Source organism: Leucopleurus acutus (assembly GCF_964270905.1).
Source record: "Leucopleurus acutus genome assembly, chromosome: 16".
NCBI lineage: Eukaryota > Metazoa > Chordata > Mammalia > Artiodactyla > Delphinidae > Leucopleurus > Leucopleurus acutus.
Genome location: NC_139158.1, coordinates 55,112,564 through 55,133,736, shown reverse-complemented (window position 1 = coordinate 55,133,736; position 21,173 = coordinate 55,112,564). Strand labels below are relative to the sequence as shown.

General features: G+C 37.1%; 1 protein-coding gene across 4 annotated transcripts in view; it reads left to right on the top strand.

Moving 5' to 3' along the window:
• Nucleotides 1-330: 330 nt before the first annotated feature.
• The window catches only part of MCM8 (minichromosome maintenance 8 homologous recombination repair factor), a gene marked incomplete at its 5' end in the record, with an annotated part of 37,819 nt that continues 16,976 nt past the window's right edge, over nt 331-21,173 (top strand). For 2 of the 4 annotated variants that reach the window (XM_082856730.1, XM_082856727.1), the window contains 10 exons: nt 331-475; nt 769-852; nt 2,873-2,955; nt 4,465-4,614; nt 6,450-6,553; nt 7,341-7,539; nt 10,883-10,968; nt 15,156-15,307; nt 15,552-15,747; nt 18,845-18,875. In XM_082856730.1, coding sequence (XP_082712856.1) covers nt 331-475; nt 769-852; nt 2,873-2,955; nt 4,465-4,614; nt 6,450-6,553; nt 7,341-7,539; nt 10,883-10,968; nt 15,156-15,307; nt 15,552-15,747; nt 18,845-18,875 — 1,230 coding nt within the window. The remainder of the gene's footprint in view (nt 476-768; nt 853-2,872; nt 2,956-4,464; nt 4,615-6,449; nt 6,554-7,340; nt 7,540-10,882; nt 10,969-15,155; nt 15,308-15,551; nt 15,748-18,844; nt 18,876-21,173) is intronic. The other 2 variants (XM_082856728.1, XM_082856729.1) reach the window with 2 other exon arrangements.

Sequence of the window (21,173 nt, the reverse complement as noted above, 5' to 3'; positions counted from 1 at the left end):
TCTATTGTGAGAGTTCCATGGAAACAGGTATGGTACCTTTTCTTATACCTTTTCTTATTTTTATCCCATGACAAATCCCATGACAAAAATAAGAAAAGGCATAAGCACTCAGTATACTTGGTTAAACATCTGTGGTAGGCCTTAAAAGGAGATGAGGATTAGAAGAATTACTGCAGAGTGTTTGGGGTTTGTACCATGCTGTGCAACATTGCTGGTCTCAAACTAGAACATATATTAATTTTTCTTATTTTCTATGTTAATACATTTTTAGGAGCACTGTTTCTCCTACAGTTTTGATGAGGACTTCCTAATCTCTATCTTTTAAAAGACATGAATGGAGAGTACAGAGGCAGAGGATTTGGACGGGGAAGATTTCAAAGCTGGAAAAGAGGAAGAGGTGGTGGGAGCTTCTTAGGAAAATGGAGAGAACTAAAGCACAGACCTGACCTGAATAAAGCCACAGGAAAACATCCTGGTAGGGGAGGCCAACGGTAGTGCAATATTTTTTTCCTTCATGAAGGAATCTGTTCGTGCCTGTCATGAAGAGCAGTTTAACTCAAATTTGTCTGTCTTTTATTTGACATTACCCTTAAGGTAATATTTGGATGTTAATATCCAAAATTCTTACTGAAGTCTGTAACTTAGATATTCTGTTAATAACATGTCAAGGTCTCATTGTTATAAGGAGAAGCAAATAGGAAAAAAAAATGTTCTGCTTCTATTAACCTAGTATTCTGTTTTTGTGGTTTTGTTTTTTTGTTTTTTCAGAACAAACCCCACAGTCTTTGCTACTACAATCAACATTGGATCAATTCATACCATATAAAGGCTGGAAGCTTTATTTGTCAGAAGGTAGAGTTAAAAGTGCAAAAAGTACCATAAGTCTTATTTTCTTTAACATTTTTTGGATGCTACATCTCATATTACTGCTCATTTGGCTTATATATATATATATATATATCCCCTCTTCTTTAATCTTAGTTCACCCAAACAATTGAATTATGTTTATGTTTCAAGAGCATAATTTTTTATTTTTCTATAAGTCAGAAAAACAAACCACACTAGGTATTTCAGAAAGAGGAGTTAATACAGGGAATTGGGTATACAGATAGAAGACTGAAAGAGCAAAAAGGGAACACTGAGGTAAACTCCCAGATAGTGTTAACTTTGGAAAGCAACAACCACCCTTTTGCCTAAGGGAACAAAAGATAAGTAGTGCTGAGGTTATCAGAACCTAAGAATTGAAAGGAGGAGCCACAGCTATGCTGTGGCTTTGACCTTTGAGGGGCACCGCACAAAGCTGTGCTTGGACCTCTGAAGGATATCTTTCAGAGCTGTGCTCAGACCACCGAGGTGAATTAAGCAGGTTGCTGCTGGTAATTCTGGCAGGAGAGTGGCATGGTTGGTGCTTAGAGCTGGAGGCCAGAACTTAGCTATCCTCTGTAGCTGGAGAGATGCTGAAAAGAATTGGAAACAAGAATAAATTCCTTCCTTCCTGCCACCTGCCAGTCTCTAAAGTTGCCTCTAATTGTCAGAATCTTACAGGAGTCTGGGAAGTTCCATATGCAGATCTTGATCAAAGAATCACAAAGCTGAAAATAGAAGAATAGGCTTGGAATCAAGAGACAACAGCCAACACAGTTTGTGTAGAAACATAGTTAAGGAATCTCCTTTTTGTAATCCAGAACATCAGTTAACATCATACATCTGTCTGTATGGGTTTGGAGAATCATCTTTCCTGTGCTCTGATAGTATCATATGCTTGTTAGGAGATATGGGTTTTGTGTTTATGTATATCTGTGTTTTTTTTACCCACTGGACTGTACTGCTTAAGGGCAAGGATCTTGCCCCATACCGGGCACTCAGTATTCATTTTGTGAATGAATGAAGTGCTTTACAAATGTTTGCTGTGTTGAGAGTCTGTTTTTCTCTGGTATATAGAAATGTTATGTTTCATAGTTGATGTATCTTTTGTTGCTTTAGGATACATTAGCCACCAACACCCACAGTATTTCCCTAGCAGTTAGCTCAGAATACTAGAGAATACTAGAAGTGATCTTTGGACTGGTCCTAAAAATGGAGTTCACTAGTTGACTTTGGCCAGTTATACTTCCGAACTGCTTCATTGTACTGTTTCTCTGTGGGAGACCAATTCAAAAATGTTATAGAACTTTACAATGTGGAAGATAACTTTACAGTTTTGGGACCAGAGCCGAGTGGTAGTCTGCCTCTCCTGATCTCAGGAAGGGATTTGACAAATGGCTATTTGGGCTAGTAGGATTTTCTTTGCAAAGAAATAAGAGTTTAGTTAGTGTGCTAAGCTTTGGCTTTAAAAAAATTTTTTTAAACCTCAACATAGTTATTTATTTTTTAACGTCTTTGTTGGAGTATAGTTGCGTTACAACGTTGTGTTAGTTTCTGCTGTATAACAAACTGAATCAGCTATACGTATACATATATCACCATATCCCCTCCCTCTTGCGTCTCCCTCCCACCCTCCCTATCCCACCCCTCTAGGTGGTCACAGAGCATGGAGCTGATCTCCCTGTGCTATGCGGCTTAAGTTTTCGCTTTATTATGTAAGCTGTTTGAACTAGTAGATCTTACTAGGTGTCACAGCTCAATGTAAAGATTTTCAGATATTGGTGCTTTCAGAGAGAGACTCTTCCTATCTGCCTTTCAGATTATGCAGACCTAAACTTGTTTTAGAATCTTATGTTTACATTCTATACCAGTTCTTATCTAAATGTAATCAGAATGTACGGCAATTAGAAGTCATCTACCATGTATATAGTATTTCTTCTGTCTCATGAAAAATATGATTGTACATGTGTAATTTTTATTAGTGCTGATGCCATATTTGTTGGATTAGTTTACAGCGACAGCTCTCCTTTTATTGAGAAGATTCAAGCATTTGAAAATTTTTTTGCAAGGCATATCGATTTATACGATAAGGTAAGGTTCTTGCATAACAAAGCTACTAGTCCACCTTTATGTGTCATCTTATTGAACAATGTATTTGAGGTGCTAGTGATTGTGATTATAGACACTGGACTGCCTTGGTCCAGCCTCTAGCTTCCCATTTACCAGCCATATGGACTTCGGTGAATTACTTTCTTTTGTGTGTTTTCTCGTCTATCATTAGAGTATGAGAGTATTATTAATACCTACCACAAAGGGTTGTTAAGAGACATAAATAAGTTAATACATTTTAAATATTAGAACTGTGCTTGGCACAAAACTTATAGTACTTATTATCACCATATATATTTTTAATTTAATTTAATTTATTTTTTATATAGCAGGTTCTTATTAGTTATCTATTTTATGCATATTAGTGTATACATGTCAATCCCAATCTCCCAATTCATCCCACCACCACCACCCCCCCCACCACCTTCCCTGCTTGGTGTCCATATGTTTGTTCTCTACATCTGTGTCTCTATTTCTGCCCTGCAAACTGGTTCATCTGTACCATTTTTCTGGGTTTCAAATGTATGCGTTAATATACGATATTTGTTTTTCTCTTTCTGACTTACTTTACTCTGTATGACAGTCTCTAAATTTATCCATGTCTCTACAAATGACCCAGTTTCATTCCTTTTTATGGCAGAGTAATATTCCATTGTATATATGTACCACATCTTCTTTATCCATTCATCTGTCAACAGGCATTTAGGTTACTTCCATGACCTGGCTATTGTAAATAGTGCTGCAGTGAACATTGGGGTGCATGTGTCTATTTGAATTATGGTTTTCTCTGGGTATATGCCCAGTAGTGGGATTGCTGGGTCATATGGTAATTCTATTTTATTTATTTATTTTTTTTTGCGGTACGCGGGCCTCTCACTGCTGTGGCCTCTCCCATTGCGGAGCACAGGCTCTGGACACGCAGGCTCAGTGGCCACGGCTCACAGGCCTAGCTGCTCCGCGGCATGTGGGATCTTCCCAGACTGGGACACAAACCCGTGTCACCTGCATCGGCAGGCGGACTCTCAACCACTGCGCCACCAGGGGAGCCCTGGTAATTTTATTTTTAGTTTTTAAGGAACCTCCGTACTGTTCTCCATAGTGGCTGTATCAATTTACATTCCCACCAACAGTGCAAGAGGGTTCCCTTTTCTCCCCAGCTTCTCCAGCATTTGTTGTTTGTAGATTTTCTGATGATGCCCATTCTAACCGGTGTGAGGTGATACCTCACTGTAGTTTTGATTTGCATTTCTCTAATAATTAGTGATGTTGAGCAGCTTTTCACGTGCTTCTTGCCCATCTGTATGTCTTCTTTGGAGAAATGTCTATTTAGGTCTTATGCCCATTTTTTGATTAGGTTTATTTTTTTAATATTGAGCTGCATGAGCTGATATTATCACTATATTAACATTATATGCTTTCTCAAAGTATGTGACTGAATGCTCATATATGGTAAAAAAGCAATCATTATTTTCATACCGTAATATTTTGTAGGATGAAATAGAAAGAAAGGGAAGTATTTTGGTGGATTTTAAAGAACTGACAAAAGATGACGAAATAGCTAAATTGATACCAAATATAGCAAATGAATTAAGGGATACACCTGACAAAACCCTGGCTTGCATGGGTCTGGCAATACATCAGGTAAGTGTTGATTTTGTGAGACTTTTGTCAAAATTTTAAAGGAAGATTTCACAGTCACAGTACCTTCTCTAAAAGATTCTTAGTTTTTACCAACAGACCTTTGCTAGAAATGAAAGGTTGCTATCCTGTCAGAGGAGGACTTCATAGGCGTGGTGGGGTTTAGAGTGGGTCTTAAAGTGGTACTGAGGACTGGACATAGAGCAGAGGAGGTCAGGGTATCCAGGTGAGGGTTCATTAAAAAGATTCGTTGCAAAGATGTATACACTGCTAGTGACCCAAGGCTGGGAACCTTGGCTGTTGTCTTCAGACTCCTCTTGCTCATTAGTTCTTTTTTTAAATTAATTAATTAATTTATTTATTTTTGACTGTGTTGGGTCTTCTGTTCTGCGCACGGGCTTCCTCTAGTTGCGGTGAGCAGGGGCTACTCTTCGTTGCGGTGCGTGAACTTCTCACTGCGGTAGCTTCTCTTGTTGCGGAGCACAGGCTCTAGGCGCAAGGGCTTCAGTAGTTGTGGTGCACGGGCTCAGTACTTGTGGCTCACAGACTCTAGAGCGCAGGTTCAGTAGTTGTGGCGCACAGGCTTAGTTGCTCCGCGGCGTGTGGGATCTTCCCAGACCAGGGCTTGAACCTGCGTCCCCTGCGTTGGCAGGTAGATTTTTAACCACTGTGCCACCAGGGAAGTCCCTCTCATTAGTTCTTCATGTCTAAATTACCACATCCTTTCACTTCTATTTCTAAAATATCTCTTAAATCCACCTCTTTTCCATCCTTACAGCCTCTGTCATAAGACTTCATTATCTTTCCTTAACTGTTGCCGTACGTGGTAAAACACGATTTGTCCTTGGAAACTGTGGTGACTCTTTTCTGCCAAATGATATCCAAACCCTTTGTGTGGCATTGAAAGCCTTCCATAACCTGGTTCAACTTCCTCTCCCTGCTCTCCTTCATTCACTGCCATCCAGCTAAACTAAGCTCCCTCTAGGATTCTTACACGTGCTGTCCATTTGGCATAGAATGCCCCTTGCCTCACATGTCCAAATGTCTTGGGCCTAACTCAGTTGTCACTCTGAAAACTTTCTCATGACCCCTTTTCAAAACTCACATGGTTTTTTTGTCTGTAAATCTTTATGGTAGCAATTATAGCTGCATATTTGCATCTCATTTTTTCAGACTGGCAGCATACTGCTTTGTACACAAGTAGATGTTAAATATTTATTTTACTTAATGTCAAATGCCAAGGAAGTAAATATTGGTTATTTCAAAAGTAATCTTTATTTTCTTTATCTTAATCACTGAATTTGGAGAAGTAGAAAATATTTTTTTTCCAGAATCCATCCAGAATATCTTTAAGGGGCTACTGTAAGGACTTTTAATACTAGGTTTAGTTGAGGCAGAAAGTAGCAGACAGGGATGCTGGAGTTTTCCAGCCCAAGGACAGCAGAACCCCAGGTAAAACATAACCCACTATAAAGTAAGTAATCATAATAAAATACCAGATTTTTTTTTTTTTTTTTACGGTACGCGGGCCTCTCACTGTTGTGGCCTCTCCCGTTGCGGAGCACAGGCTCCGGACGCACAGGCCCAGGCGCTCTGCGGTATGTAGGATCTTCCCAGACCGGGGCACGAACCCGCGCCCCCTGCATCGGCAGGCGAACTTTCAACCACTGCACCACCAGGGAAGCCCTAAATATCAGAATTTTAAAGGGCAGTTAGAGTTCTGTTAATATGCTCTTCTGAACTGTTTATATTCTTAACTTCATTTTCTCTATAAAAGAGTTCTGCTTCAAGAGGGTATCTTGTTTTCAAACTTTTGAGTAAATGTCTGTCTTGTCTAGGTGTTAACTAAGGATCTTGAAAGGCATGCAGCTGAGTTACAAGCCCAAGAAGGATTGTCTAGAAATGGGGAGACAATGGTAAATGTGCCACACATTCATACAAGGTGAGGAATTTTCTGGTATTGAAGTGTTATTCAGAAACAGGCATTAAAGACTATTTAAGAGTGAGAACTTTATTTTATAAAGCCAAAGAAATCAGTAAAAAGTATATGAGTTTCTTGCTAACTCATTGGTCATCACATCCAAGTGAACCTGCTGAATTTGAAGAGATCATGATAGAAATAAGCTTTTTCTGCCTAAATAAGTTGATTTGTGAACCTGCAAATTTTTGTAAGCATTGATTTTGGATGTATGCTTATCAAGACCCTGCTGTTTACATTTAATAATCCATGTGATACACTAAGTGGTGTGATTAAATTTTGTTAAAATTATTAGATTTCTATTAAACACAGAGAACAAATGGAATTTTTTCTTGAATTCAACTTTTTATAGTATTATAAGATTTTAAATTCTCATTAGAAGAGATGAATAAGGTAATCATCAAGGTTGTTTCTTTGGTTTTTTTTCCTTAGAATTTAAAAAAGACATTTCCTAACATTTCTTGAAAAAGAATTTGGAGACTCAGAAGTTGCTGAATTTGAGACTTTCCTTTTGGCATTATTTTTTTCCTTTTTCCCTAGAGAACAGCCAATGAGACAAGAGGAAAAGTGAAGATTTAACTTTTTTTATTTTTAAGAATGATTTAATACTTGTAAAATTCCTGATATATATGGGGATGATATGGTTTGAGAATTCCATAGTTTCTTAAAGGGACTTGTGAAAATGCAAACAACCTCAGCTTTCTGCTCATTTTAAATGTATAGATAAATATGTTCCTGTTTTTGTTTTTAGGGTATACAACTATGAGCCCTTAACACAGCTCAAGAATGTCCGAGCAAATTACTATGGAAAATACATTGCTCTGAGAGGGACAGTGGTTCGCGTCAGTAATATAAAGCCTCTCTGTACCAAGATGGCTTTTCTTTGTGCTGCGTGTGGAGAAATTCAGAGTTTTTCTCTTCCAGATGGAAAATATAATCTTCCCACAAAGGTTATACCATGTTCTTTAACTACTTCCTTCTTTATCTTGGTAAAGAAGGCAAATCAATTTACAGAAAACATTTCCCAGTGTTTCTAAATACAGAGCTTATTTTTATTGTTTATTTTCAGTTTTTAAATTTTAAAATACTTCAGGGTACAGAAAATAAACAAAACATCTCTATTCACCACTCAGAATTTACATTTTGCTAGCTCCAGCTATATCTTGAAAGAGGTAAAGCATTACTGGTACAGCTTTTGTCTCTTTTTTACCCCTTGCTTGTACCATTCCCAGAGACAGTCATTATCCTGAAGTTAATTTGTATTCTTTCCGTTCATATTTTTATAGGTACACATATTGTTTTCTTTCCTTTATTCTGCTGTTGGAAAGTGATGCATTCCTTTTTTGTTAACTTTTTTTTAAAACTGTAAATTTTAAAACTATAGAAAAGTGTAGAGAATAATGTAACTAATATCTGTGTACTACCATTATGGGTTGGCAAATATTTAGCTAATTTTTTTACAAAAAATATTAAGTGTTATAAAGGTAAAGTCTCTTTGTTTCCCTCCTCAGTTCCATTAACTTTGTTCCACCCCTAGAGCCACTATTCTGAAATCAGCATGTATTCCTCAAGTCTGCATTTTCATACTTGACTATATATGTAGGATTTGTTTTGTTTATGTTTACATAAATGATATACTGAATGTAACAAATTACAGCATTTTTTTCATTTAGTTATTTTGGAGTTCTACCTATCTTAATACATATCTAATTCTTTCATTTATTGTGTGGAGTAAATGAATAGCCACTGTTTATCCATAGTCTTGGCAGACATTGTGCTGTTTCCAGTTTTTCACAATTTCAAATAATGCTGCAGAGAACATTCTTGTACATGTCTCCTTAGCAGAGGAATTTCTCAGTTATATGCTATGCTTATTTTTAACATTTTTAGATGTTGCCAAAGTACTTTCCAGAATGTTGGTCCCAACTTACACCCCTGCTGGTGGTGTTAAGTGATTACCATTTCCCCATATTTTCATTAACACTTGGTATTGTTAGATTTTTAAATTTTTGCCAGACTGATGGGTGTAAAATGGTATTTCATTTTTAATATGAATTTCTGTGATTTCTGTTATGTTTGAGCATCTTTTCACATCTTTATTGGCCATTCAGTTTCTTTATTGAATTTTCTGTTCATTTTTCTGTTTATACTATTGATAGGAGTTCTTTGTGAATTCTAGATACTGAGCATTGATTTCTTACGTTATAGATATTTTCTCCCAGTCTTTAGTTTATCTCTTAACTTTGTGGTACATTTTTTGCTTTAGAGTTTTATCAGTACATTTTGACATGGTTAAATTGATCAGTCTTTTTCCTATGACTTTTACATTTTCTCCATGGCTTAAGAAGGCCTCCCTCACTCACTATTTATAAACATCTCTCTTACATTTTCTTTCAGTACTTTTAAGTCTTGTTTTTTCTATTTAGATCTTTCGTCCATCTGAAATTTAATTTTGTGAATGGCATAAAGCTAAGGATCTAATATTATTCTTTTAGGTGGAAAGCCAGTTGTCGCCATTTATTAATTAAGCCCTCTGTTTCTATTGATGTGTAATACATCATCTGTAGTACACTGTGCTCCTGTAGACATGTGAGTCTGTTTTATTTCACTGGTCCTGTACCAGGTCTACACAATCCTGTTTACATTGACCTTATTAAAACTTTTGATAAGGTAGGAACACTTGCCATACCGATTCTTCTTTTCCAGAGTTGCCTTTATCATCCTTAGACTTTAATAAGTTTAACATTTAGTACATTTTTACTCAGATTGAAATTCCTAAGGCTTCCTTCTCTTGTAGGAAGAACAGAGTATGTTAGATTCAGCTATTGGTTCTGAATAATCAATGGTGTTGGTAAATGGGTGTCACCTACTATTTGGGCTTAAGATTCAGGACTGCCTTTAGGTCAGAGAGGCCAGATTTTTTTTTCCCCCCTTTGGCTCATTTTGTGGAATCTTAGTTCCCCGACCAGGGATTGAACCTGTGACCTCAGCAGTGAAAGCACAGTCTTAACAACTGGGCCTCCAGGGAATTCCCTGGAGAGGCCAGAATTTAAATCCTGATTTAAATTGGATATTTTCTGTAAACATTATTTTGTCAGGGTATTTCCATGTCCTCTAATACAGTAGGTAGTAATGCTGACTTCATTACTCATGTCTGAATTTCAGTGAATCAAAGTGATCAGAAAGACAGTTGTTCCAGCTGATCTCTGTTCCAGTCACTATTGCTGCATAACTAATCACCCTACAGCATAGTGGCTCAAAATAACAACAATCATTTTATTATTTCACATGGTGTCTGTGGGTCAGGAGTTTGGAAGAACTGATTGGCTGGGTACTTCTGGCTCTTGATCTCTTAGGGAGCTGGAATAGCAAGTGACTGGACTCACTGGGCACTGGCCAGTATCTCTCTTCCACGTTGTCTTTCTGTGTGGTCTGGTTTTGGCTTCTTGCCCACAGTGTGGCAGCTCAGGACACTCATTCTGCTCACATGACTGCCAATAGCTTCAAGAGACAGAGGTCCAGCTGACTGGCAGAAATGGCTTTGCCTCTTTTGAGGCAGCCTCAGAGGTCAGGCAGCATTACTTCTGTCACATTCGGTTGGTTACAAAGTGAGTCACAAGCCTGTCCACATCCCAGGAGGGGGAAATTAGACTCCAGCTCTTTATAGGGGAGTGGCAAGGTTCTAGAAAGGTTTGAAGGGTGATACAATTACAACTGTATTTGGAAAACACAGTCTGCCACAGTCTCTCTACTTATAAATGCATCTTGAGGTACAAACAGCAAACAAATGACTTACGAAAACTTGAACACAACTGACTTACATGTTGAGGACTGCCTGTGTGGTACAATAAACATTATACTATACAAGCAGTGCAAAAGGAGTTTAGATAGGAGAATTGGGGATTAAAGAAGACCCAGGAAAGGCTTTTGAAAAGGGGAGGATTGGAGCTGGGTATGTGGGACTGGATACAAGGAGATGTTCAAGGATTGGGAGACTACTTGGGCACAAAGGAAGGAATAAGTGCTTGGTGTGACAGGTGTGTAAAGAGACTTGCATACCCACAGCAGAAAGAATAAGAGCAGTCATCAAGAGGGACCAGCTGAAAAAGTGCCTCAAAAACAAAATCAATATAGAAGAAAATAGAAAGTCATTGCAGCTTTTAGTTCTTCTTACTTTAATACCATTCTGGGACCAACTTTTAAACCAATAGTAAATGAAGCATTTTAACTTGAATTTTCCTGAGATATGATTGTAGTATATCAAAATTTAAGTGCGAATTAATCTTGTTGCAGTGTCCTGTGCCTGCATGTCGAGGGAAGTCATTTACTGCACTCCGAAGCTCTCCTCTCACAGTTACGATGGACTGGCAGTCAATCAAGTAAGCAATCAGACTATTAAATAAAAGGCAGGTTTTAGAGCCCTCATACTGCCAAGTAAATCTACAGTATTCCTGTATTATACTTTGATGCTTCTCTGTAGATTGTGATAAAGTATATAATAAAAGGTTTACTTGCTGCAGAGTTATGTGTTGGAGTGATAATTGTCTTCATTTGAGATTTGTTTTCTATCAGATTCCAGAAAGGATTTAACGTACAAGTATTATGTCCTTTTGCTATTGAGAAATCATTTTATATCTCATTTATGTGACTCATTGAATTGGATGTATATATAAGCAAAGCTGTATGTTTCATTCCATAATGTGATATCCTAGAAATAATATTGTTTTGAAGTTTTAAAATAGAGAATCCCTTAGAAATAGATACGTTTCATTTTATGTTCACAATATCCATGAGGCATTTTCTATAGGTGATTAAGAAAAACTTTTTTTTTAAAGTCAGATAGTTTTCTCTATGTGTGTATATTTTTAACAATTTATTCCATTTTTTTCTGGCTGTAGTCCCATAACTCATCCCTAAATATAAAATAATGGGTAGTTTTGAAGTCAGGGTGCTATCCAGGAAACTTGGCTGAAACAAATGGTCTTTAAAAACTAAGAACATAGGGGAAAAGTGAAGTAGATTTCTACCAAGCCCTGTCCTAGCTTGACCTCCTAATGCCCTATAAAAACCAAGACCAATATATACAATAATTAACTGTGCACTATGCTGAGATCTTTACAGACACTCCATTTTATAAAAGATGAAATGTTTAAAACTCTTGAGTATGATCATGTGGGGGAGCCTGGTTTCCAGCCCATGTCTATAGCACTTTCACCACTGAAGGGGGTGGTGAGGGCCTCAAAGGTGCTATAAGGTTCACAGTATATGCATAGAAGATTCAGAGTGATTTAATTATTTGAACAAAATTTCTTTGTTTTCAGGTAAAAATAGACTAAAAATAGGCTTAAATATTTTAACTGGGTTTGAATGATCATCTCCTAATATTAGGAAATCAAGCTTAGGGGTAGATGATTGAGAAAAGGAGGACATTTAAGTCCTTTTCTTGAGTTTTTAAAAGTAAGGTATTGCTCAGGTTCATTTTAAATGAGTTAGTTATAGTAAAACTTTGTTAATGCAATATTAGCTTACATAATTAATTGTTTTATTCTATTGCTCTGTAGGTATATAAAATGATTTTTTGCCCTAGAAGAAAGGCCTCCTTCCTGCCATATATAGTAAACTCAGTTTCAATTTTTTCTGAGCCTTAGCTTGGATGGCCATAAGGAATTAAGTAATTGTTTCTCAACTAGTGCATTGAAATGTTTGGATGAGTCAAGGTGACAGCTTTATTGTGTATATCAGAATCAAAGCCTTACAGTTGCAGCAGTCCCAGTTCTAGAAGTTCATCTGATGAAGACAGTCACAATATGTGCAGAAATAGCTTGCCGAAAGTATGTTTTCACAGTGTTGATAACCAAAAATGGAGAATAACCTAAACATCTGAAGAAAATATTATAAAAAGGATGATACCATGAATTACTGTGTAGCCACTAATTATGATGATGTAGGAGAGTGTTTTGAAATGACATCCAAAAATGTTTACAATGAATTTAGTGATAAAGCAGGTCACAGAATGTTCTCTACTGTACAATACTGACTTTATTAAAAAAAAACCACTGGTAAATACAAAACATGTTAAGAGTATACTGTCTGGGAGGTCAGATGAAAGTAATTGTTATTTTTTTCTTTCTGTTTATCTGTGTTTTTAAATTTTTACAAAGGTGACACATAGAAATATGTGTTCTTTTAATAAGAAAAGTGTAAAAATATACTGTTTTTCTTTCTTTTTTTTTGGCTGTTTTGGGTCTTTGTTGCTGCGTGCAGGCTTTCTCTAGTTCTGGCGAGTGGGGGCTACTCTTTGTTGCAGTTCACGGGCTTCTCATTGCAGTGGCTTGTCTTGTTGTGGAGCACAGGCTCTAGGCATGCGGGCTTCAGTAGCTGTGGCTTGCAGGCTCTAGAGAGCAGGCTCAGTAGTTGTGGCGCACAGGCTTAGTTGCTCCACGGCACGTGGGATCTTCCCAGACCAGGGATCAAACCCGTGTCCCCTGCATTGGCAGGTGGATTCTTAACCACTGCGCCACCAGGGAAGTCCCCAAAAATATACTTTTTTAAAGCAAGGTGACCTTAGCATGTTGTGTCACTCTGACACTTCTCATTGCAGTTCGCCAGTGTTTAAATATGCATTGAGGGTGAAAGTAGTGGGTAACCATGGAGCAGGGTTTGTGCTTACTTTCATCATTTAAGTGATTAAATTAAAAAGTTTTAAAATAATGTGTATGTTTTTAAAAACTCAATCAGCATAGAAGGCCACAGTTCCCACAACTTCTTGTTGCCTTATACATAATTCTAGATAGCATTCTTATGTCTCTTCCTTCACTTTACTTATCCAGTCTGTGAGCTGAGAATGTTAGAGACATGGTACCTGCTGTCCCTTCTCCCTCTTCCACCTTTTTTCAGTATGATGTTACTTTTAAATTGTCAAGGTTTACTTCTGTTTTCTAATGAGAATTATCTTCCATGTTTTATTCATAGGTCATATCTAATGAAACCAACAAACAGCACTTACATTTTTATGATAACATAAATATTGTTCAACAGAGAATCAAGTCAGGTGATCAGATGCCAAGAGAAAGAAATGTAATTTGTGTCACTGGGTTGTTTTGTTTTGTTGGGGTTTTTTGCCCCTTAAAGGAAAATGATCCAAGCATCAAGATCAAAAAGGATTCTTTTCTTATACTCCACTGAGTTAGCCCATATTTTAATATGCTTCATATTTGGACTATAACTGTCGTTTAGCACTTTTCCTACTCTTCGTAATCTTTTTATCCATGGTGTTCTGAAAACGTCTGAGTCTATCTAACTGTGTCTTCATCCTACTTGATACTGATTGGCCCTTTTCTTCTAGAGTTGTCTTCAACTCTAGAATATCTATTTTCTATTTTCTCTCTTTGGGCTTCTTATCAGGTGTATCCATTCAATTGTTTGTCCTTCACCCTTTGTTTTCTTTATGCTCTTTTCTAGATTTCTTTGGCTTTTGCTTGTATCCTTTCTATAAGTGTTTGATTTTTATATACATATCTTTAATTTTTCTGATCTCACACTTGTTTTCCAATAGTTTCTTTTTCATAGCAGCTCATTCTTGTTTTATGATGGTAACATTTTCTCAGAAACTCTTAAGTAGTTTTTTCTTTGTTTTTAATGCTTTTCTCCTTCTTTAATTATTGCCATTTCATCCTCAAATATCTGATGAGGAATGAGAAATTATTTGGAGTAGGTAGGATAAGTTTCCTTTGCTATTTTTTAGGTAGGAGCTTTTCTTCAAAAAGCCTCATCCCTAGATAGAGGGTAGGGTTTTGACGACCAGATTTTGCTTTATGAATGTGTTTTTGAATTTGGCTTGGGCTCCTCAAATGGCAGAATGAGGAGGCTTATGCTGGAGCTCTGATATCCTCTCTCGGCACCTTAGTTCCCCTCATAGAGTAGATGGCTCTGTTTCCTTAAAACAGTGCTCTGGTTTTTGCCAGGTGGGGAAGCCTGATGGCTTTCCTGGGATGCCCTCCTTCTTCTACCCACCTATGCACCCACCTTCCAAATAATTTCTGAACAGCTATTCTGTGACTTGTCTTTCAGTTGATTATTCTGTTTTGTTTCAGCCATCTGCTCCCACTTGCCATTCCTGCCACCTCCAACTTACAAGCCTCTCTAGGGCTGAGAACATTGGCTCCCGCTTCTCTTGTACCCTTGTAAACTTTTCCTGTGTGTATTCTGGAATTCATTTTATTTTATCCATCAGTACTTTCCCATTTGCTGTTTTATAAAATTTCATTAATATCTCTTATTTGATGATGGCACCTCTGCATGCCCCAAAACTTCTCTTCACTCTTTTAGTGACTGTTGTTTTGGTGGACACTTTAGAGGGAAGGTAGGCAAATGCATGTGCCCATTCTGCCATCTTTAATTGGAAATTGCTGAAGTAGTTTTAAATATACCATTGAACCTTTTCTTTTTTTTTAAACTAACTGCCCTTTATCTATCTCAGCATCATGTGGACCCTGAATAGTTACTGTGTTGACCAAATAACCCAAAGTCAGTTTATGTACTGACTGAAAATTGTTTAACTTTTTAGAATCCAGGAGTCGATGTCTGATGATCAGCGAGAAGCAGGTCGGATTCCACGAACAATAGAATGTGAGCTTGTTCACGATCTTGTGGATAGCTGTGTCCCAGGAGACACAGTGACTATCACTGGAGTTGTCAAAGTCTCAAATGCTGAGGAAGGTGTGGTATAACTTTCCTTAATTCAATTGTCCCTCAATAGTTTGTCAGCATTCATCTTTTCCCTTTTTAAGATACTTCTGAATTTCCATTAATTTAAAGAACTTGATTCTTATATGGGTGAAACTTTTCCTCTAAAATAAAAGTTTATTTATAGCTCACCATGCCTTTCTTTTACAGTGTACTTGAATCTTTGTAGGGAAAATGAAAATACCAATTATTGTATATCATACTTTGAAATTTACAGGTTCTCGAAATAAGAATGACAAATGCATGTTCCTTTTGTACATTGAAGCAAATTCTGTTAGCAACAGCAAAGGACAGAAAACTAAGCCTTCCGAGGATGGGTATAAGCATGGAACATTGATGGAGTTCTCACTTAAGGACCTTTATGCCATCCAGGAGATTCAATCTGAAGAAAACCTGTTTAAACTCATTGTCAAGTATGTATGAGGTTATCTCAAGTTTTACTTTATCGTGTGCATGTTGGGGGTGCTCTTGGCTACCAGTAACTGAAAACTAGTCAAAATGTTTGCAAATTACAATTCATTAGACATCTTTAGATCTGTGCAGCCAAGTCATTGAAAGAAGGAGACTAAAGGGTGAACTGCGTACATAATATTTAAAGAAGGGATAAAATTTCATTTTTTCAGTTCAGTTCAAAGAATCAGAATAAATAAGGCCATATATGAATATATGAAGTATTATGTTGAATATAAAGAAGTATTTTACATTTGTCAATTGTATAAATAGGAACAAACAAAAAGGACAGAGTGGAAGAGATATAATCCAGCTAATCACCCATCTTTGTACAGCCCATAAGCTGAGTGGTTTTTACATTTTTTCATAGCTGAAAAAAATTAAAAAGAATATTTCATGACACACAAAACTACATGAAGTTCAAATTTTGCTATCCATAAGTAAATTTTTATTGGAACACAGCCACACTTGTTCATTTACATAGTATCTGACTGCTTTTGAGCTACAGGGGCAGAGTTGAGTAGATGCAATAGAGAATGGCTCACAGATATTTATATGTTTGTACCTTTACAGATAAGTTTGCTGATCTCTAGTTGAAACAATAAGGAAAATTTACTATATTACACAATCTGGTTACTCAACTGAAGAGTCATGGGACAGTGAATTACAAAGTCATTTCAACTACTTGTATGTAGGGGGTTGTTTGTTTACTTTTAAAAAGCAAGAAATAGATTCACATCGAAGTCACTTACTATTGATAAGTATTTCATAATATTTTTTTATTTCCGTGTTATTGCCCTGCAGTAGAGAAGAAGCAGTGTAGAGGCATTTTTGCTTTAGTGATAACGAGCCTTTTCTAGAAGATAAACCTGAGTTAGAATCTTGCTTCAGCCACTTCCAATGTGATCTGGGGCATGTTAATTTTCCTTCATTTTTATCTTCTTAAAGTAGAAATAATAATACCTGCCTCAGAATGTTGTTCTGAAGATTAAATGAGATTTCATTATGTACTTAACATAGTTAACACAATGTGCTGTTATTTTGAAGTATTTTGACAAATTTTTGGATAACTTTGAAGAAATAGGAGAAAATGTGAGAGACCGAATAGTAGCTGTACCAAACAGAGGTAAAGAACTGAGGTTTTGAAGTGCATTGTATTAGAAAAATTGATCTTGTCACGCTTTTCTCTTCACCTAGGCTTTGGGCTCTAGGAGAATTTAACAGTTTTTCTTTCTGCCTTTAATATGTTAATTAGAAAGGTGGGAAAAGTATAGAGTTCCTCAGGAGTTCTTTGTCCTTAAACCCTTAGAGATGTCCTTTGAATAGATGGCCATCCAAACCCACCCTGGGAGAGAGGGTGCTCTGAGCTAGGGTGGCGATGTGATCTGGTGATAAATGTTGGGGTGGTGAGTGGTCTGTAGCAGGTGGCCAAGGAACACCCTGGTTGAGGACCAAAACACCTCTTTGATTGGTACCTCTTATCAGTTATAAATAAAAATGAACATTTGCAGTGGTCCTTCTTCTGTCATACTTAAGATAAGTTAGTATGAAAAACCTGGGTTTCCTTCCTACAGTTTGCTTTTACCTTTTAGTTCTAAGTTTGTGATTCCAACATCAAAACTTGAATTTTTCATGGTCCTCCATTTGTGAATCTTGCAGAGGTTGGCAAACTAGGCAGGCTGCTTGTTTTGGTAAATAAAGTTTTTATTAGAGCACAGCCCCACCCATTTATTTACAAATTGTTGGCTTTGACAAAAGTTGGGTAGTTGTGACCCAGAGAGTAAAACTGAAACTATTTACTTTCTGGCCCTTTAGGAAAAATGTTGTCAACCCTTGCTAGATTAACAAATTGAGGCCTATGAAAAGAGAATGGAGAAGACAATAGAAGGCTGTTTTAGTTTAGGTTCCTTCAGAAGCAATGATTTGCATAAATGTAGTTTCTTTGGGAGGTGATCCCCAGAAATACTGGGAGGAGAATGAGGAAGTGAGACAGAGAAGGGAGGGCAGTTAGTGTATGGTACCTTAATGGAGGCTTAATAAAGGCTTAATCCTTCTGAGGCCTCTGGGACACTTGACTATAGAGCTAGCCTCAGTATTTTTCCATCTAAGGGCCTAGATTTGGGGCTGCTCCTGAGAATATTAGACACCCGAGCACTTCTGGCCTGCCCAGCCTGCCTGCTGATGATGCTTCTGCAGCCACAGAAAGCCCTTTGGCAGACAGGTGCAGGTGCTTGGTAAGAGGCCAGCAGTGATCATGCAGGAGCACGCTGAACAATGATTGCCAAGGGGAAGTGGCAGGACACCAACTTCTGTGTTGACATGTATTAACAGGGATAATGATTCACAGTTAACTGATTATATCTCTTCCTCCCTGTCCTTTTTGTTCCTGTTTATATAATTGATAAATGGGAACTACTTCTTTATATTCAACATAATACTTTATATATTCATATATGGCCTTATTTATTCTGATTCTTCGAACTGAAAAAATGAAATTTTATCCCTTTATTATGTACTCATTTCACCCTTTAGTCTCCTTCATTCAGTGACTTGGCTGCACAGGTCTAAAGATGTCTATTCATGTAAAATAGAATGTAATTTGGTATCCTAAAGCCTAAAGTAGAAGACCATGATTATGATCTTTTTTTTTTTTTTTTTTTTTTTGTGGCGCTCCATGTGGCATGAGGGATCTTAGTTACCTGACCAGGGATAGAACCCTCGCCCCCTGCATTGGAAGTGTGGAGTCTTAACCACTGGACCACTAGGGAGGTCCCTATGATGCATTTTAAAGGCTAGTAATATAAATGCTTTACAAGTGTCCTGCCTCCCTTACACAGGCACACTTTTTAAAACATTCTTCCCTTTATAGATTCACCAAGAATTTTGATAAATTTACTGTTAGAATAAAATTTCTTGAGTTGTTTGAGGAGATGTAAATTTTTATTTTTTACTATTTTCTTTTGATGCTAAATAAAGCAAGTTAAGCAAATTGTAAAGTAGATCTTCTAGTGTATCACTGAAATGTAAGTTAGAATTTATAAGTCATATTCTGTTTTTCAGCTCGCTTTGCCCTGTCATTTTTGGTCATGAAGTAAGTATTTTACTTCCTCTTTGCTCAAAAATACATAAATTTGGCAAAAGTAGTATATAGAGATATCACAAATAATAGTCATTTCTGTTGGACAGTTATTCATATTTTATTTATTTATTTAAAGCAATTAAGTTTAGTATTTTTTTTTAACATCTTTATTGGGGTATAATTGCTTTACAATGGTGTGTTAGTTTCTGCTTTATAACAAAGTGAATCAGTCATACATAAACATATGTTCCCATATGTCTTCCCTCTTGCGTCTCCCTCCCTCCCACCCTCCCTATCCCACCCCTCCAGGCTGTCACAAAGCACCGAGCCAATATCCCTGTGCCATGCGGCTGCTTCCCACTAGCTATCTACCTTACTACGTTTGTTAGTGTGTATATGTCCATGACTCTCTCTCGCCCTGTCACAGCTCACCCTTCCCCCTCCCCATAACCTCAAGTCCGTTCTCTAGGAGGTCTGTGTCTTTATTCCTGCCTTACCCCTAGGTTCTTCATGACATTTTTTTTTCTTAAATTCCATATATATGTGTTAGCATACGGTATTTGTCTTTTTCTTTCTGACTTACTTCACTCTGTATGACAGACTCTAGGTCTATCCACCTCATTACAAATAGCTCAATTTCGTTTCTTTTTATGGCTGAGTAATATTCCATTGTATATATGTGCCACATCTTCTTTATCCATTCATCCGATGATGGGCACTTAGGTTGTTTCCATCTCCGGGCTATTGTAAATAGAGCTGCAATGAACATTTTGGTACATGACTCTTTTTGAATTATGGTTTTCTCAGGGTATATGCCCAGTAGTGGGATTGCTGGGTCATATGGTAGTTCTATTTGTAGTTTTTTAAGGAACCTCCATACTGTTCTCCATAGTGGCTGTACCAATTCACATTCCCACCAGCAGTGCAAGAGTGTTCCCTTTTCTCCACACCCTCTCCAGCATTTATTGTTTGTAGATTTTTTGATGATGGCCATTCTGACTGGTGTGAGATGATATCTCATTGTAGTTTTGATTTGCATTTCTCTAATGATTAATGATGTTGAGGATTCTTTCATGTGTTTGTTGGCAGTCTGTATATCTTCTTTGGAGAAATGTCTGTTTAGGTCTTCTGCCCATTTTTGGATTGGGTTGTTTGATTTTTTGTTATTAGCTGCATGAGCCGCTTGTAAATTTTGGAGATTAATCCTTTGTCGGTTGCTTCATTTGCAAATATTTTCTCCCTTTCTGAGGGTTGTCTTTTGGTCTTGTTTATGGTTTCCTTTGATATGCAAAAGCTTTGAAGTTTCATTAGGTCCCATTTGTTTATTTTTGTTTTTATTTCCATTTCACTAGGAGGTGGGTCAGAAAGGATCTTGCTGTGATTTATGTCATAGAGTGTTCTGCCTATGTTTTCCTCTAAGAGTTTGATAGTTTCTTGCCTTACATTTAGGTCTTTAATCCATTTTGAGCTTATTTTTGTGTATGGTGTTAGGGAGTTATCTAATCTCATACTTTTACATGTACCTGTCCAGTTTTCCCAGCACCACTTATTGAAGAGGCTGTCTTTTCTCCATTGAATATTCTTGCCTCCTTTATCAAAAATAAGGTGACCATATGTGTGTGGGTTTATCTCTGGGCTTTCTATCCTGTTCCATTGATCTATCTTTCTGTTTTTATGCCAGTACCATACCGTCTTGATAACTGTAGCTTTGTAGTATAGTCTGATGTCAGGGAGCCTGATTCCTCCATTTCCTTTTTTCGTTCTCAAGATTGCTTTGGCTATTCGGGGTCTTTTGTGTTTCCATACAAATTGCAAAATTTTTTGTTCTAGTTCTGTGAAAAATGCCAGTGGTAGTTTGATAGGGATTACATTGAATCTATAGATTGCTTTGGGTAGTAGAGTCATTTTCACAATGTTGATTCTTCCAATCCAAGAACATGGTATATCTCTCCATCTATTTGTGTCATCTTTAATTTCTTTCATCAGTGTCTTATAATTTTCTGCATACAGGACTTTTGTCTCCTTAGGTAGGTTTATTCCTAGATACTTTATTCTTTTTGTTGCAATGGTAAATGGGAGTGTTTTCTTGATTTCACTTTCAGATTTTTCATCATTAGTATATAGGAATGCCAGAGATTTCTGTGCATTAATTTTGTATCCTGCCACTTTACCAAATTCATTGGTTAGCTCTAAGTATTTTTTTTAATTAATTTATTTTCTTTGTCTCTGTTGGGTCTTCATTGATGTGCATGGGCTTTTCTCCGGTTGCGGCAAGCAGAGGCTACTCTTTGTTGCCGTGCGCGGGCTTCT